The 19201-nt window shown below is 42.0% G+C and overlaps 1 protein-coding gene across 2 annotated transcripts in view; it reads left to right on the top strand.

Annotated features, from left to right (window-relative positions):
• The window catches only part of RABGAP1L (RAB GTPase activating protein 1 like), a 480584-nt gene that overhangs the window by 370348 nt on the left and 91035 nt on the right, over positions 1–19201 (top strand). For both annotated transcript variants that reach the window (XM_090046904.1, XM_090046905.1), the window contains one exon: positions 17066–17194. In XM_090046904.1, coding sequence (XP_089903030.1) covers positions 17066–17194 — 129 coding nt within the window. The remainder of the gene's footprint in view (positions 1–17065; positions 17195–19201) is intronic.

Below are 19201 nucleotides of genomic sequence, written 5' to 3' on the forward strand. Positions count from 1 at the left end.
ATAATTAGCAATGAGCAGTGACACCTGGGTTCATGAGTATGAGATCTCACTTGGGGGGAAGCCCTGGGGTATCCTCCCTCTTTTTAAAAGCAGAATTACACTAAGGTTGGCAGGAGAGTAGAAGGGGAGATTGCCTAAAGAAAGTAAAAGTGACAAAAGCTGAGTGGGGCTACAGGGGCCTTGCCCACCACCACCCCTTTCTTTGGATAGCTCCTGTAGTAGGGAAACCATCACGTAAAAACAATTATGAAGTGTCAACTATAATGGCAATATTTTGTTTAGTTGAGTTCCATGCCCATATTGTATTCAGCCCTTTTACCAGAGTTTGAATGTTAGTCCAATCTGAAAAAGCATAAGATATGTATCACCAGGCTCTGAGCACTCTTGACAGAAAGAGACAAACAGCAGTAGAAGCCAGCAACCTTTTTTCCAGAGAACTAAAATTTTCTATTTCAGCTATCACACAACACTTATCTCCCTGCTAAATATCCACCACCTTGTTTGAAATCCCCTGAACCCACCACCACTTCCCATAAACACTTTCCCCCTCTATATGTATGTTGGTTTATACCAGTGATTCCCAAAGAGTGTCCCACAAGAGCAGTGGAAGTGTGCTGTGAAAAATGGGCTGGATGAGGCTCTGGCAGCCCTGGCCTTACATGGCAGAATTGGGCTCTGGCCATGCCAGCTGTATGTTGTGGGGTCAGGCCCACAGACCAGATCTGGCCTATGAACTGGTTAGTGGAATGTGTGGCCAGAAAAAAATTGTGCCTCGGGTATCAAAAGTTTAGGAAACACTGATTTATACATTTGCTTCCCAGAATGGAGCTACCTATTCTTTGTCTTTATTTGTTGTTTATCAAAGTGCATCAAAAAGAAGGTTTTGTATCATACCCCAAAGGTCAAATAATTACGGGCTATTTTGAACCAAGCTGGGGAGTGAACTCTGAAGTTGAGGAGTCCTCACAAAGTCTATCTTGCTAGCAGCTATTCTTTTAAAGACCCAGGGACCTCTGCCTCCTCTCTCTCTGCTCATCTCAACTGTGGCAGTGTCACATGGGCAGAGAAGCAGTTGTTTGGATAAGATAGCCGTAGGCCATTTAGTGTTTCTAGGTCAGAACCAATACATTAAACTCCACTCAAAAACTAATAGGCAGTCAACACAGATTTTGAAACACTAATGCTGTGTGCTTACTCGAAGACTGCTTAACTTGCATTCTTGCATATGGCACCAGTTTAAATCTAAGTAGATTTAAGGTGAGGTCCTTTGAAAAGTGCATTGTAATATTCTAGTTGTGACAAAGGCAAGGATGGCAGTAGTGAAGTCTGCATCAGAGAAGGAGAGAGAGAGAGAAAGAGAGGATTGCAATTTACTGACCAGACACAAATGGAAATAGGTGTACAATTACCTAGCAGCGACCCAGAGCATAACAGAAACCTCAGATTACAAATCTGAATGAAAAACAGCAGACACTCTCTGTGTGAAGAGTTGATACAATCTTTACTGTGTCCTCCCACTGTTTCTCTCTACCAATGATTTCTCAGTCCAGATTAAGCCTCAACCAGCTCACTCTTATTCAAGCCCCGATTACTGCCATACACAGTAACATTTGATTGCACTGTATGGTTTGAACAAAGTGGAAAGGAGGACTGGGTCATCACTGACTTATTGAAAAAATGTAAACCCACAAACTGGTTTAAGTGATCAGAAACTGGTTTAAACTGAGATGAGGAGCACTTTAATTAGAGCTTGTAAGATGCCTCAGAGTGCTAGCCAGGGTGCTGGGGCCTGGCAACATACTCCTTGAGCAGCGAGTGGGGAAAAGCCTGGGACCGTGCAGGCCAGGGTGCGGGTTTAAACCCCTCCCTAATCAGAGCTCCTGCTGGGCCTGGCCATGACCCCCACCACCCCAGCTCAGCCCTGTGAGAGGGAAGGGAGGGCTGCTCTAGTGCTCCCCCCTCCCCCTCCATCTCCCCCCCAGCTTCTAGCTAGCCTGAGTCACTGCAAACATGTGCCTGAATTTCTTCAGTCCAGAGGGAATGTCTGTTCAGTTGCAAACCAGGTCAGCCTAGGCATATTAGACCAGAGGCAGGATGGCTTTCCCACCTGCCAGCTCCCCGCTGCATGGCTGGACTGTGGAGCTCAGCAGGAGCTGGCCCAACCCCAAGGACTGGGGCGATCCTCATGGTCCTCCCCTGCCTCCCCCTGCCCCCCTTCTTCCCTGAATTTTCTGCGCTGGCACAGCCATGAACAACCCCATGGTACCAGACTGGGGGTTGGGCCCTGCTGTTGTAGGAGCCTGCTGGGTCTTCCCCTGGGTACTGCTGCCCCTGGCTCCTGTCATCTTTGACTGGAACCAAGGACAGATAAATATTAATTTTCTAAATTTTTGGGGTCCCTGTGAGCCGGATAGGATGGCCTGACAGGCCATATTTCACCCACCCCTAGATTAGACTAACCTAACCTAATCCAGGCTTAGGTTTTTTGAGTGTCTGTCCCTAGCCTGAGTGAAATGAATTTAAAAAAAAAAGTCCCTAAAAGGTTTTGTAAAATGAAAATCAGACAACGTACTGTTTGACTCATATGTCATTAGGCCCAAAGGTATCATTATGACCCTCTGGTTCAAGTTTCCGAGTAAAACCACCCATAGATTTCAGTCAGTGATTCGTGCATGGAGCCTATAACTTAATGCTTGAGGTACAACACCTTGTTTTAGGAAGACATCCATTTTTGAACAAAAGATTTTAAAGGATGAGAATACACCACATCTGTTGTGAAACTGTTCCACTCTTTATTTACCCCTTCTAGACTGAATTTGTCTAGCCTCAGTTTCCAGCCATTGGATCTCATTATGTCTTTGCCTCCCAGATTAAAGAGCAGAGTGCATGTTCACTTTGGAAATATATCCGTTCTTTATACATAATAACTACAAACCTTTTCCAAAATAAACAAAGCTCCAATAACCAGGTTCCCTATCTGAGTCCCCCCTTGCCTTGACTCCCTTGCCAGTGACTCCATCCTCTTCTGGTTTCTAGATAGTTTAATAAACTTTCTGGGTTTTTTTCTTAATAGGCACAATAGGAACCTTAACAGTCGCATCATTTCTTTTTTGATGTTCTTCTTAGAATAAAAGTTTTAATTCTTAGACTGGAACTGGAGCTTTATATTAACAATATGTGTAAACTTTCCAACATAAGGTAAATAAATATAAATATTTCAGAAGAACCCATATGGGATTGTTTTTCTGAGTAGACCTCTTCCACATATTTTTTACAGTCTTGGATAATCCATCTCTCCTCACTAAATACCACAATGGCCTTATCTACACATTGTATAAGAGAAGGGTTAATGTGGAACCACAAGCCATGAACTATCACAAGCCAGCCCTTTATATTCCAATTGCAATCCTATTGCAAGCCATATATTCCTGCTCAGGCTTCAAGCAAGTCGATACCACCTGATAGCAGTAATGAAGTCAGCTGCCACATCTACTAATATGGACCACCTGATCGGCAGATCTGCCTCAGTAACTTCTTTGCCATTTCATTGTTGTAACTGGTCTGAGGCCAAATTGACAAGCAATAAAGAGATTAGGAAGTTTTATTCAGAGTTCTTACCACTACTTTCTATATAATCCTAACTCAAAATGGAAGGTTATCATCATGCCTGTAGATATGAATGATGGTTTCTTGAACAAAAGTTATAAACAATGTATTTTAAGAGAGCTAGGACAGTTTCTAACAACTACAGGCTTGATTTACTAGTTCCCCACCAGACTTTACCACCCAAGCACAGATTATGGAATGAATTTGTCCATATGCCTCTGGGACTTAAATGAGCACTCCTAACTTTAGATAACTCAGAGACAACCTAGTCCCCACTCCTTTAAAATTTTTGTTTTGTAAAAAGTTTAGTTTATATATGAATGCTTTTCTCTACAAAATTGCAGAATGGCCTTGGAGTATCTCATAAGAGGAGATAATCAGGTCAGCTACCAGGAGACTGCTTGGATTAAGCAGACAATTTGCTAGGAGTGTGCACAGCGGGCCCTGTTTGTTTCGGATTCTGCCCAAAGTAGGGACAGTGATTTGATTAGTTGATTTGGATCACTGTCCCTGATTCGATTCGGCCGAATCTGAATCTGAGATTTGATTCTGATTCAGAGAATCAGCGATTTAGACATAGACACAGTTTTAAAAGTTTTTTCTAAATACCTCATGGTATCAGTGTGGCTTGTGAACACTGCGATGCTGAGGTGGATGGAACATCCCACAGGATCGTGGGGGGGCCCTCCATGTGCTTGGCGGTGAACCCGGAAGTGGACCAGAAGTACTTCTGGTCCACTTCCAGGTCTACCAGGGAGCATGCAGGGGGGCTGCCCATGCCCCCCAGGCTCAGCGATTGGCTGCAGGGGGACCCAAGGAGGCACCAGTCGCCAAGCCAGGGGATGTGGGGGCCCCCCCGGCGTGCTCTCTGGCAGACCCAGAATTGGACTGGAAGTGCTTCTGGTCCACTTCTGGGTCTGCTGCTGAATGCGCTAGGAGGTCCCCTGCACTCCTGTGGCATGCTCTATCCACCCCAGCATCACAGCATTCACAAGCCACCTGCTACCCAGAGGTATGTAGAAAAAATATTTAAAGCTGTGTCTATGTCCGAATCTTTCAGAATCTCTCCGAATCGATTCAGAGGGTTCCAATTCGCTTTGGAGAGATTAAAGGTACTCTGGTTCTATTCAGATTCAGAGATTTGGCCACTGAATCGGGCTGAATCTCAGCTGAATTGAATTGGAGACTGAAGCTTTGCATCGCCCTACTATTTCCTACCACAAACAAATCTGTGGTTGCAGTGACTGATATGAAGAACAGACTTTACCTATTGCACAGCCATGGCATACATTTTCAAGGTTTCTTTATCATAATCAGTCGTCATAATCAGCCCATGATTTCTGCCACTCGTGTCCCAGCCATCTTCCCACACTTCATCTGCCACAGTAAACTTTTCCTCTGAAGTTCTTTGTCAGTCCTCAAAAATGTGTTGAAAAGTGTCTGGTATAGATGATGCTTGATCTTGAACTGCATTCACTTCATTTTAGCATTTTTCACAGTTTCCACCATCCATCCCTTGTCCTGTCATGTTAAGTCAAATCATTTTCTTATTTTGATTACATGTCTTGGTGTGTTCTGATTACTATTTCAATTTGTGCTGTGGATTTTCACTTTCTTTCAAATATGATTTTAAGTACTAGCCCCTCTGAATGTGATGGATATTATACGCCTGGGGACAAATGCTTTTCCTAAGATCATCTGTATTTGTGGAAATGTATAATTAGTGTATCCAAGAATCATATCTACTTACAAAAAAAAAAAAAAAAGACCACCCTTATATAAATTACAAATGTGTGGAATTCCATTGTCTGTTTGCATAAGCAGAAACATTTTCAGTTTTTCACCCAATTGTTTCTCTGTGTACAGTCCATTTTCTAATTAAGCAGTTTGGAAGCAGAGGATCATAAAAGGCATGTTTTCTCAAACACAGTCCCAATGAAATGAAGCAGAACCTGGTACAATATCTCTAGCCAGATGGCAGAGGCACCTGGCCTGTTCCATGCTTATGAGAGATGCAACAATTTAAGGGATTGACATTTTAACACTCCTTCTCCCTTCCTCCCCCCGCGCACACATTGAAATTATTTTCTAGCATAATAATTTTTTACGTTGCTGAAATTCCATTCCATCACTGCAGATCATCCCCATGTTCAGAAACTCCCTCTGCAAACACAGCACTTGAAATTATAATTAGCTCTGCACAAACAGTAGACATGCAAGCCATGTCACTTCAGTAGCTAAGAAGCTGGGTGCTAGTCTCTAGTCTCTCATTATGTCCTTGTAAATCTACTGGTTCCATGCAAGAATCCAGGAGAGACCAGAGTGTCTTGCCTTACCCACTCATATATGGACAATATTGAATCTGTTTCTGTTATTTGAAATCAGATATGAATAAAACTCAATATATTGGTTGACAGTCTGTCTGATTTCCCGTAAGCATCAAATGTTAAGAAGATGTAATTCATATATCTGTGAGCTCAGGATTCAACAGCAAAAACTGTCAGAGTTGCATTGATTTAAGGTAAAATGGGAGGGGGACCTCATCTGTCCAGCAGTTCACTATTGGCTTCTTATTACAGCATTCTCCCCCGAGACACACTCTGCATGCTCATTCACCCACCTCCTTCTCTCCCCTCCCCCTCTTTTCCTACCCCTTCATTACTGATTCACAGCGAGAGGCAGCAGCGGCAGCAGCCACGCTTGTCACGAATCAGGGATTGCAATGAGCTCATCCTTTTCTCTTTGCAGCTTCGTAACTGCCCTGGCTTTATTGCTCTTATTGCTGCTGCTGTCTGCTCACACACGCATCCACAGATACTGTGGGCCCTGCTAGCTGTCCTTTGCTTTTCTCTCATCAGAGCTTTCCTGCACTCGTTCTCTGCCATTTTCCTGCTTTCCAGATATATTTATTCCACGTTTTCTTTGGTTTGTTTTTTAAATCTACTTTGGACTCAGGCTAAGTCAGAACATTGGATCATACTCTTCCTTGATTCCTAGCAAAGATGCTCTTCTCTGTCTGAGACGTTCTCTGTGATTCCCTGCTATAGACCGGAGTGCGATCCTATTTGGGAGAAGTGAGGCTGGCTCCCATAATATTGCAGTTCTTGAAATTGGTTAAAAGCCTGTGCTTCTCACTCTGGATACTTACTGCTTACTGCTCATGGAAGAAGGGGTACCTTGCACAACCCCAGCTGCCAAGCTCACACCACCTGTCAAAAAGTCACAGGACATGCATGACGAGAGGAGCAAGCTGGTGAATGAGTATGCATGTCGAGTGCTGGAACTTCTGGGGATGGGGCATCGCCTGTTTGTGCCTCGGCTACTTGCGGTGAGATCACTTTTTCTTGAAATTAATACATAGTGAACCTGCCACCCTCCTTTCCACTACCTCTGTCTCTAGGGATCCTCTGCATCTACTAGAGACGTGAGGATTTCCCCATTTTTCCCTTGCTTTACACAGCCCACCTACAAAACACGGATTCCTGCCTTCTGCCATTCTGTGCAATGACTGGATGATGCTCCCATCTGAGCCCACTAGTGCCACTCCTTAACTGGCCTGAAGGGTCACAGTTGGGGCTGTATTATAAAGGGTTTTTCCCCCCCTTAGAGCCACAAATGCTAGTGTTCTCAATTCCATGATGATTGCAAGTACAGTGGTATGCCCTGTCAGATCCTAAATGTAAGATGCACTGGTACGTAGCGTTTGGAATGCTTAATTTCTGATGCCAGATATTCATTTCTACAAGACAGAGAATTTCCTCCATATTTTTAGGAGTAGTGCTGGATATGTGCTTCCTTCAACTGTTTCTCTGGTTGACTATGATTAACAGAGTTGGAAATCTGAACATGCCTTAAAAATGTTTCAGAGAAAGAAAATGGTTAACAGTACTCTTATCCATTGGAATGACTGAACTGTGTGTCTGTGAAATGGCCTGAAGCTGGTGTGGCTTGTTATGATACAGACAAGTCTGACCTGCTTTATCACTTGTGCTGCTGTACAAAGCTAGAACAACTAAAATAGTTAAGATCAAAGATGCTGAAAATCAGTACCCAGTCCTGTCCAGTTATTTTCTGTGGTATGGTAACTAGACTTAGCTACAATGCTGTACTGTAATTGGTCCCAGGTAGTTCTATACCAGTATTTCTTAGTTGAACATACATATTTTGACTAGTCTGTTTTTTGTGTGTACTACAGTTATGTAACTGGACTTGCACAGTTTTACACTAGGGAGTTGGCATGGAGTTTTTTCTTCATTGCCATACTCTTAACTAGTCCTGCACTGTAGCTTCCTAGAGTGACCTGGCTTGTTTTTATCTTGTGTTACAGAAATCTATCTCCCTCTTCTGCAGCATACCTAAGTATGAAATGCAATCTATTCATTGTGAGATGCTTAATGGATAAGATGATGTGTGGCGATTACACCAGGATATTCCCTGCATTTGTAAAATACTAAGTCAAAATACAATTACTTTCAATTACTTGGAGAGAGGACAATTTTAAATAACATCACTTGCTGTGGGGGTGGGTTTAGGACCCATCAGAGGCTAATTATATAGATTTAAATCAGTCATACTTGTAAGCATTATCCAAGCTTACCTCAGTAACACTACTAATGCACCTAAATCCTGATCTGTCACCCCTTCTTTTCCAATCTTAAGCCTCACTTAAGTATGGACTGCCAAGTCAAACCCAATCATTTTGTGATGGGGCTGAAGGAAGCTTAGGCAAAACCACCAAGCTCCTTTTTTTTTTACTTGCAACTTGATCAGGATTTGTACTCAGGTTTCTAGACATGAAAGATCAGTGAAATAATAGTGCATCACCAAGTCACCTTAGCTTTGCTATTTGACATTATTGTGTGTATTAAAAAAGATTACTCTTGCCAGTAAAGGGTCTTGATTTATGCAGTGAGAATATATACTCATCCAGTCCAGGTTTTATTAATGAAATAAATTCCTCGTGTTACACATCCCCTTATAAATAAAGGCATGGAACTTACGACTGAAAAAAAAAGAAGGTGGTGGCTCTAGAAACCAATGTTGTAGCTAAAAATGGTATATAATCCTAACTGTATTTGCTTTTCTGCAAAATTAAGGCTTGATTTCTTCTGTAGATGTAGAACTATGTTCCCTTGGAGTCATTTTGCAAATAGATACCCCAAATATACGGAATACCTATCATAGTGGAGTTACATGAAAAATATAATCTGTAACAATTCTGTAACTAGCCTTGTGGAATTCTGCAGTTCCACTCATCTGAATCAAGTACATCTGATGATAGGCAGATGACACAGAATTATTTTATGTGGGTTTTTTCCTTTATTACCAGCATAAAAAATGAGTAGATTTTGTGTTTGGGTTTGTGCATTGTCACAAAAATTATACAAGGCTAAATTAACATTGCCTTCTGGGAGTCAGTATCTGCATATAGCATGTATCAACTTAGAGACATTTGAGTAGGGAGACACTACTGTACATGTTTAGAATTACAAATTAGCAGTTCAGTTATATTTGTTAATTTACCATGCATAACATTTAAGCCAAGAGTGTACAAACTTTTCCCCGTATAGAAATGTGGGTTAGAGGTGTGATTTTTATACCAACTGAGACCCTGGCATAGACAAAATTATACCTGGAAATAATGCTTTCACCAGTACAATTTATTTTTTGAGGACAAGTGGTATAAGCGATGCTGACAAAAATCACTCTACCTGTAGAGCTACATCAGCAGATCTTTCCCCGTCTAAGCTAGGCCTTAGTTCTTACAATTTATCCTCTTACACCACTAGGAAATACAGTAGTCCAGGTTTATCTTACTGGGGTTATTTATGGTGTTGGATACATAGCTAATGCTATGTATCCAACACCATAAATAGCAGTGCTCCCCAAACGTTTCCTCAGCATGACCCCATTTGTGGGCCCATTTCCTCAGCATGATCCCACTTTCTCAGCATAGCCCCTCACTTCCAACCCACAGCCCCCCACCACCATGACCCCATCTGCTGATGTTGTGACCCACAGTTCAGGAACCGCTGGCTTATAGGGTAATAGATTGGGGAACCACGTAATATACATCCTTGCAGTTTTCCTACTACTAGTAGAAAAGGAATAGAAAACAGATTAAGAATTAGCAGATAATCCTTGATTTTTAGATTGCCAGATTCAGAATAAGAGGTTAAAAGAAGGGACACACAGTCTGATGTATTTACTATAGAGAGTACATTTTGTAGTTTGAGAGATCAAGGTAAGATCTGTTCATCAAAGGAAGCACAGATCTGGTAGCAGGGAATTTAGTAATGAATTACAGGGAACAGGCAAATTTTCTTTTGTACTTTGTGCTGTTATTGACACCTGCTCGAGGAAGGTCCTAAACGCCACCTCTTTGATTTGGTGGCATTTTAGACTCTGCCTTTGTAGATAGAAATGCCTGCAGAAGATGCAAGGCCATGAAGAATCAAACCCAGAGAGATACAGTATAGTTGATTCAAATCTCACATGGTTTATCAGTTTCCAGGTGAGAAGAAGAGACTTAGTTGATGTTAATTTTAATGAAGTAGGTTGGAGATTTCTGCACATCAGGATAGAAGAATTAAAGAAACAAGCCAAATCATGATTATTTTTTACCTCTTTACATTCTTAGCTATTTTGGGGAGCTTAATTGTAACGTGTGTACTCAGAACAACAAGTAATTACAGCTCATTCAGTATAATGGTCACAGTTTCAAAACGGTTTTTATAGTTTATTTGGTTTTCCAATACGTATGATTTTCCAAAATTGTACCTTTGAAGCTGAGTTTCCATTATCCCTAGCAAAAAGTGCTTTTTCTGAGTTTTAGCAAAATACCTTTTGAATGTTTCGGACATCTGTGAAAATACTTAACCCATTGGGAGAAACTTGTGGGAGACGCCCTGAAATAATATCCACTCCTTTTTAAAACACAGCCATTCATTTGAATACATGAACCTAGTTATGACCATATTCATCTTAAAAATCTGCTTTGGTTTTGGTTGGAAAAAAATGGTTTAACCAAGAGAGGACTATATGAAAACTGCTTGTTGAGCATTCAAAAATATTCTTAAATCTACCAGTGTACAACACAGTATAGCGGCTCCAGTAGTTATACTGGACTTGGTATTTTGAGAGGCCTACAAAATGAAATGGAGATCTGTTTCACAAGATGAATGACTGCAGGCCAAGGAATGTACAAGACTTTACAATCTGAAGTGTGAGGGTTGCATGGTTAAAAACACAACAAAGCGGCAATTCAAAACTTAAGATTCTACTACCAAACTAATTTGTGCCGTATCCATATATTGCTCTCTGTTGCTTTCCTTTTCTTTCCAATGAATAGATTTCCGCCTGTTGCAGAATATATGCCACAAAACATTTGCAGATGCAGTACAGTTAATGTTATTTTTGAAGGCATAGCTTTTGTATTTCTTGACTTTTGATCATTTTTACTGTAAAACTTTAATATTTCAGTGAATAGGTTCTTCATGTTAACTGCACACAGTGAGGTTGGAAGGTCCAAATATTATGGCTTCAGCTAAACACTTGATGTCTACTCTAAAACTTGATCATTTTCACCAGCTGTAGTTTCAGTTCAGCAAACTCTGTCTGGTGCACATAATTCTTATTCATGCAAGTAGTTGTTATTGTGATTGGCTACTCAAGTGACTAAGCATTTTCAGGATTAGGCCTTGTGGTTTCTAAAAATTCTCACCGATTTCACAATAGCAAGAGAACCTGAAAGCAGACTTACAAAGGCTGTTAAAAAGTCTAGTTTGATTTGAAAAGAAAAGCTTTGTTGCGATCAGGGTTTTGATCAGTAGCTTTGAAGTCGTAAATTCTGTTTTGAATGATTTGCATGTATATTTCTGGTATCCAAATTTGGTTCTATCACTTCAATTTTTTATTTATTTTTAATAAGGGGCTATGTTGGTAAAAGCTTGGAGCACCTGCACATCCAATGTTTATAGCTGCCTGTGAAAAACCTATTCAGAATAGTCCCAGCAGTTCAATAAGCCTCAAGAATTAAATAAATTTTAAAATTCCTATTGCTGGCAATGCAAAAGTGTCAAAAAGCATATTTGAAGATTGTTAGTTTGATTCAAATATGTCTTCATATATTTGTGTATTAAAAAATCACTATCTTTCAGTGTGTCCCATAGATGTTCCAGGGCAGTTTTAAATATGTTTTTTGATTTGATTTAACTGATTTATAAAGCAGTAGTTTAAAGTGCAGTATATTAGTTAAGAATACAAATAAGCTACAAAATACAGACAACAATAATTAACTTATTAACCAAGACCATTCGACCTGAAAATATTCAGCTCAAAAATAGAATAATAAAAAATTGATTCCAGCACTGATAATTTGGCTGATACGGATGGTTGATTATTAACCAGCCATATTGGCTGATACTGATCCAGTTGCCAATATGCAGCCCCGCAACTGTGAGAGCAGCATCCGCCCAGTAAGTCTGTTAGGGGGAAGGGGCATGGGGGGCAGATTGAGGCCCGCAAGGTGAGGGAGGGAGTGGGGCTGGGACAGAGGCAAGGGTAGGCTCTGCCCAGCAAGGCTGGGGTGGGGTGTGGGATAGAGCTGCGGGTGGCTCATCTGGGGGGGGGTCAGGTCATCAGCACAGGTCAGTTCACTGCTGCTGCTGCACACATTTCCAGAGGATGCATGGGGGGCATGCAACCCCCAGATTTGTATGCAGGGTGAGAGCAGGCTTTCCACTGCAGGCTTGGGGCAGTGCCAGTCTCTTCCTGGCAGAGGGCTGGGGCTGCGCCCAGGGTGGGTGGGCAGTGGTGGTGCTGGGGGGGGGGCTATGGGGTGGGCTACAGCCACCCCAAAATTCAACATAGCTCTCCTGTAGCCTGCCTCCCCCCAGTGCCACTGCCTACCCCACCCTGAGCACAGCCCCGGCCAAGCCCTCTGCCAGAAAGAGGCCGGTGTAGCTCCTGTCCCTGAGCCCACAGTGGGTAGCCTCCCCTTGCCCCGTGCACAAATGTGGTAGGCACATGCCCCCCATGCCTCCCAAGGGTGCATGCCGCAGTGACCCCAAAACCCTCTGGACAAGCCACCTGCACCTCTGTCCCATGCCCTGCTTCAGCTGGGCAGCACTTTCCCCTGCCCCAGCCCCACTCCCTTCCTCACTGTGGGGGCCTCAGTCTGCCCCCTAAACCCCTTCTCCCCCCACATTCCTTCCCCCCCTCGACTTACTGGCAGGAGGCTGCTCTCTAAGCTGTCGGGCTGCATTCCTGCCTGCCTACATGCTATGGCTGTGCACATGCATGCAGCATTTATTGGTGACATTATCAGCTACACTGGCCAAAAAAAGCCAATTGCCAGTAATGTCAATTTCCTTTTATCAGTGCCAATATGATATGGACCAATACATTGGTGCACCTCTACTTGGTTTGCCTCCGTATTAAAAACATGGCAAAAAATGGAGGATGTTGGTTATCCAGAAGGCTAAGAGATCCAGACTCTGGGAGTAACTTTGGGTATATCTTCACTACACAATGCAGTGCTGTGTAGAACTGTATATGAGCTAACTTGGACACCAAAGGTAGTGTAGTTACATTAGTTTGACACTCTGTGTGATCTAATATTTCCTACTTCATATGATGGACTTCCACACTAACTCAGCTTTACTGCTGCATGGCACTGCATTGTGCAGGGTAGATATATTTTTCCTTCCAGAAATAGTATTTGAAAACACCCACCCAGTAAACCCGTTCCATGTAAACCTCCTACCTACCTGTGTTAGGCTATGCCTACACTGTAAACAAACAATGCCTGACAATGGTAACCTCCACCACACTGCCCTCTTCTGGACAGAAAGTACTGTACCAGCTTCTGTGTAATGCCATGGGTGGGTTAGCATGGGGTAGTCATTCACCCTGAATTGCTGCATAGATGCAACTATACCAGAGGTTCCCAAAATGTGGTACATATATCCCTGGGGTACGCAAGGCATCTCTGGGAGGTACGCAGGAGAAATTATGCAATGGCAGACTTAATTTTGCATTATAATAATAATTGGCATTTAAGGGGCTAAAATATAAAATGTGTGTTGGTAGGTGTACATGGGCAGCTGGTAAATCTGGAAGGGAGTATGCAATAAGAAAAAGATTGGGAACCTCTGAGTTAATACTACTTTCAGTTAGGAGGTAGCCTGAGCATAGCTGCATGGCATGCTCAAAGGGGATGATGCCAGGTACAATAAGTTTGCTATGTCAACCGGCCCTTAGAGTTTTATTATAGTACCCATCACTATAATAGCTAAGCATCATGGGCAGATCCAGGATTTTATAAAGTGGGGTGCAGGAACTGGTGCTGCAGGGGTAGCTGCAGCTATTCCACTCAACTCTCCTCCTCTCCCCCTGTCCCCTCCACAGGATGGGCAGACTATGCTGTAGGAACAAAAACCAGGGTCTTTTTTTAAGTCCCTGATTCAGGTAAGAAGTTACCCGCTACTATTAGTTCTCTCTCCCTTCTCCATATGCAGTGGGCATGTCTACATGTGCATTAACGTGCTGTAATTATGGCACATAAAGTTTAGTACATGTAAGAACAGGTACTAACTTAATGAACCGTAATTGGCACTACAGCTCAGTAATGCCAGCACACATTTTTAAGGTAATGCTAATGCACAGTAGACTAATTCTACTGCACATTAACACGGTTTCTGCCTGCTGTGCTAATGTGCGGTAGAATTAGTCTACTGCTCATTTAGCATCTCATGTAGACACACACCTATAGTGCATTTGTCCTCCTCTCGTCACATTTGCCCCATCCTGTGTCCTCCTCCACCTGCCACTACTACTGTCTCCAGCTGCCCTAGGGGTGACAGGGAGCATTGGGGCTGCTTCTGTTCTGCTTCTACTGGGCTGCCAAGGGAACTAAGCTAATCTGGGGACAATGGCAGCAGCAACAGGGGCAGGGTGAGTTCCTCTTCCCTGAACCTGCTCCTGGACTGGCAGGGAGCACCCAGGGACCAGGCAGGGAGGGGGAACCTGCCTGCTGCCACTGTTCCAGGCTGAGCCTGCTCCCCATGCAGCCTGTCTAGAGTTGGGAAGGAGAGGCTTTGGAACTCTCATGCCGCAAGGGCAGCCAGAGACAGCAGGGACAGTGGCGGTGAGGGATGGGAAGAGGATGTGCTGCTGAGCAGGGAGGGGAAGGGATGGGGGGATTCTTAACTGATTTGGGACTTTAAAAAGTCCCCAGCTGCTGCTTCCACAGCATTGTGGGTGTGGGGGGGGGGGGAGGCAACCTCACCCATGCACCCTGCTTTTGCATCTGCCCCTGATGAGCACATTCCATATAAAATCAGTAGCATAAACCAGAGGCTCTCTCTTTCCTGAGAACAGACTTCTGCTTGGGGTAGGTTATCTGGTGGGGATGTTGAGAGCAAAAGGAGCATTTGAACTGTGAGCATCATTTACAGTGGGATTTTTCTCAGAAAAGGTGGCTTTGCAGTGCAACAGTGATCTCCAGTTCAAATGCCTCCACTGATCCCAGCTGTGTGAATATTGCACACAGGGAGAAAATAGCCAGTTTCCAAACCATCTACGGCTTTTTGATGAACATTGACACTTTGAACTCTATCCAGAAGCTGACAGGTAGCCAGGGCAGATTTTGGCATATTGATGCCCCGTGCTGTCTGCATAATTGGCTGCTTAATACACTGACCATCACATTCTGTAATGTTCAGATAGTCCCATAATCTTGCCCAGTGTGGCATACACTCCAGTCAACTGGTCTTAAGTGACAGAAATGCAGATTAGCTGTAGTAGAGCCTACATCTAAATTAAACAGTTGCAAGTGCAGCTGAAGAGAAAAGAAAACAAAAATGTTGGCCGAAGTAGCATCTGTGAGCAGCCCTAGATCCACAAGACACCTTAATGCAGCATCATTCTATCAACATTACTTCAGTCTTGTCTGACTGAGTCTCAGCCAGATAGCTCTCCTGCCAATTTTTTTGTGGACAGAATCAGATGTAATAGTTTATAGAGCAGAGTGTCATCAACATCCTGAAAACAGCTTTTCTCATGTCTCTTCTGCGGTAAACAGAAAGGCAACCAAGTAGATCTCTTCAGAATTGTGAGTGTTTTGGAGGCAGACTAATGCCTGTGCAGAACTAACCTCTGGAGTTGCACACAAAAAGGAGCCAAGCCACTCAAATAACTCTATCTACTTTAGTCACACCTTGTGATCAGTGGTGACACAAAGTCTACAAACAGATCCAGAAGAATGAGTGTATCATTTAATCATCTGCTGCCTTGCGGAGAGGGATAATTAATCAGCATATTCAGTATCGTTTTGTCCCTTCATTTGGCTTAAATCCTGACTAAGGAAATCGTGAGACCCAAGAAATTAAGTGTCCCCTTTATTCCTGATTAATGACTTTAATAATGACCTTTTCCAACATGGGAAATTAAATACAGGTCAGTAATAAGCAATATTGCTAGCATTCATGTGGCACGGTTTGTACACTAACTGACATCCTCAGTTTTGACTATAGACCCTAGCATTCCTTCAAGTGCAGCACTTAACCTTACCAAACTTTACTTATGTTCTTACTGAAGTATAAATAATGGAAGCAGTTATTAGTTCTCATAATATTTCTGTAGTTTTTTGTATTAACCGTTATTTGTCAAATATTATTGAAACTCAAGTTCAGGGATTGCAGCTGAAAAACTTTTTCTGAACACTCACATCCAGAATATCTTAAGCAAAATATCTAAAGGGTTGGTATTGTATTTTAGAAAGGCATGAAATGTAGACTTTAGTAAATCTGAGAATGTGTTTTTTCCAGTTTGTTATCAGCAGCCATAGTAGATTTCCACTGAATCTTTATCTCTTCCTCTCTTAAAGTGTTAGCTATAGTTATGGTTTGATACCACAAAGGTAGGCACTATATTAACATGTAGAAAAAAGGGTACAAGTTTATTTTCCTGTCACAGTACAGTATATGAACTGTGACTAGCTGGTTCTTATTATAACTTGGAAACCCTTTCACTTCTGGTAATCATGTCTGCAGTCATATATAATGTCTTCCTAGTAGAGCAAAAATCAGCAACAGTCAAGAAACACAAACCATCTAAAAAATACCACAGTTCTTCTAGGTTTTTTTTCACTTTCACTGAATTCCATTTTGACAGGCTTTGCCAGATTTCCTTTCTCAGCCTCCAGGTATAGAAGGATAAGTACATCAGCTTGTTAAAGTCCTCTTATCACAGTGCTTTGCTTGGGATTTCTTTGGACGTGCTCCGACTTTTATTTCATCTTTTGAGATACAGGTTAGAGAGCTGTTTTCCTAGAGAATGGTTTTGAGTTAATGTGAATACTGGCTGTTTGGAATAAATTCAGCAGATGATAAATCCACTAATAGCGCAAGTGGAAATGTTCTCTGTGTTTAAAGTAGTTCTCTGTGTTTTATTGTAGACCTCAAAGGAAGACCTTTTACAAGCTGATTTTGAAGGGGCTTTAAAATTCTTCAGAGTTCAATTGCCCAAGAGATACAGGGCAGAAGAAAACGCCAGACGACTGATGGAACAGGCCTGCAATATTAAGGTAGGAGTGATCCTCATTATCTCTAATTTACCTAGAGTGAGTACAGGGAAAGAGAGGCTGAAGAGTGGCAGCAGAACATGGCATTCGAAGTGAAATCCCTATTTTGCTTGCGTTTACATAAACTTTTTCCTCCCTCAGAACCTACTTAAATCAAATAACTAATTAACATGGGAAAACTGATTTTTTATTGAGAAAAGCAAGACCATCAGTGTCTTCTCATTAATTAGTTAATTAGCTGATTAGTAAATAGTCAAAAGACTAAAAAGATCATCTCAAATAATCTTATATTCAGCTGTTAGTTTGGGCTACCAGGTGTGCTGCCTTTGCGATTCATCTGTAAGATACTGCTTTATAATGTAAATTTTTTGGACTAGAAGACAATTTCTCTTGCAGTTTACTCTAACCAAGACAATGGGCGTTTATTCAAATTGCCTACCAGGGGACTTTCTTATACTACTTCACTAAATCTGCTAGGGAAAATACAAGAGGGCATAGTGCTGGGATTTTAAACATCTTTTCATTCTGGAATTTTTCTGTTAGGGCTAAGTGCAGACATTCAAAAAGCCTGGGCCTAAATTGATTCAATCTAATCTTTGCAGTTTAGTCTAACCTGCATAGTTTGAATCAATTTGCAAGTGGATAGACAGTTGCTTTTGATTCCGGAAATGCAGGCACATGCCTGCAGTGGCTAAGGCTAGAAGCTGGGGGGCGCTAGAGAGAGACCATGGCTACAGGGAAGCTGTGCACAGGTGGGGGTGGGGGTGGGGGTCATGGCCAGGACCGGGCAGGAAGGGGTCTGGGAAGCAAAGCTTCCTAAACTGGTTGGACCTCAATCAGTTTAGTCTTATACTGCATTCAACCAGGTTTGTCTCAAACTGGTTTCAGCCATTTTGAAACTAGTTTAAGTGCACTGAATTTATGTTCTGTTACAGACTTATACCAGTTTCTCCTCACTTAAACCTGTTTATGTGTAACTTCTGTCCCTAGTCAAAGTGATAATAAAAATAAAGCTTGATATCTTGGTTAGAAATTGAAAAAATCCAAAAAGAAATATGTGCAAATATTGAGGGTTTAGTATTAACTGGAATGACAGCTAAAGCCCAGCAAAATTGGCCAAGGATGTATCTGCAGAGGCTATGATGCTTACATTTGGAAAAAGCTGAGAAAACAGAACTCAATTTTACTCTTACTACAGTTTTAAAACACATTTATTTCCCTTTTTGTCTAGTTTAATGATTTATTTTGATAATTCCTTTTTCTAGGTAAGGCATTTTATAAGTCATACAAATCTCATGAAGGTGAGAGCCTCTCAGCACTAGGTCTGATCTGTTCTAGAGAAGGCAAATGCTATGCATATTTTCCCATAAAACTTCACTTCGGTCTGGATATGGCATTTTAGCATTATATTGGACAAATTTTAAAGATTTTTCCTATTGGCCGGAGATTTCGTTGTGGGGTTTGTGAGGTTACTTGAAACAAGACTTGAACACTTCCTTCAGAAATTAATGTGGGGCTGAGGGAAAGGGCTTACAAAGCAAATATTCAGGTTCAACATGCATATATTTCTTAATGCAGCTGGTTCAGATTCTGGCATGTGTAAATGCAGGACCAGTTTCTATTGAGCTAAATAAAATTATTTCTATGTTGTTTACTTAGTGCGCATCTTCCTGAGGAGATTTAAAAACTAAAGTCCTTCAGCTCTTGGCAGGCATCTCATGGTGCTTTGTTATGGAAGATACTTTCCAAAATACCTCAACTTATTTTCATGCCCTGTATTGTGCCTTTCAGTGTAAGAGCAGTGTTATAACTGTGATGGTCCAGAAGTTATATAAGAGGCAAAGATTTTTTAGGGTGATATTTTTTTATTGTACCAACTGTATAGTTGGCATAGAGTTAAACAAGCTTTCAGTGAACAATGTCTTACATTTGAAAGCTTGTCTGTCTCTGTCACAACCATACGGTTGATCCAATAAAAGGTAGCATGCCAAGTTAATATTAATATATTTT

This window comes from Crocodylus siamensis, chromosome 5, assembly GCF_052110815.1.
Source record: "Crocodylus siamensis isolate JL-2025a chromosome 5, ASM5211081v1, whole genome shotgun sequence".
Taxonomy (NCBI): Eukaryota; Metazoa; Chordata; order Crocodylia; family Crocodylidae; genus Crocodylus; species Crocodylus siamensis.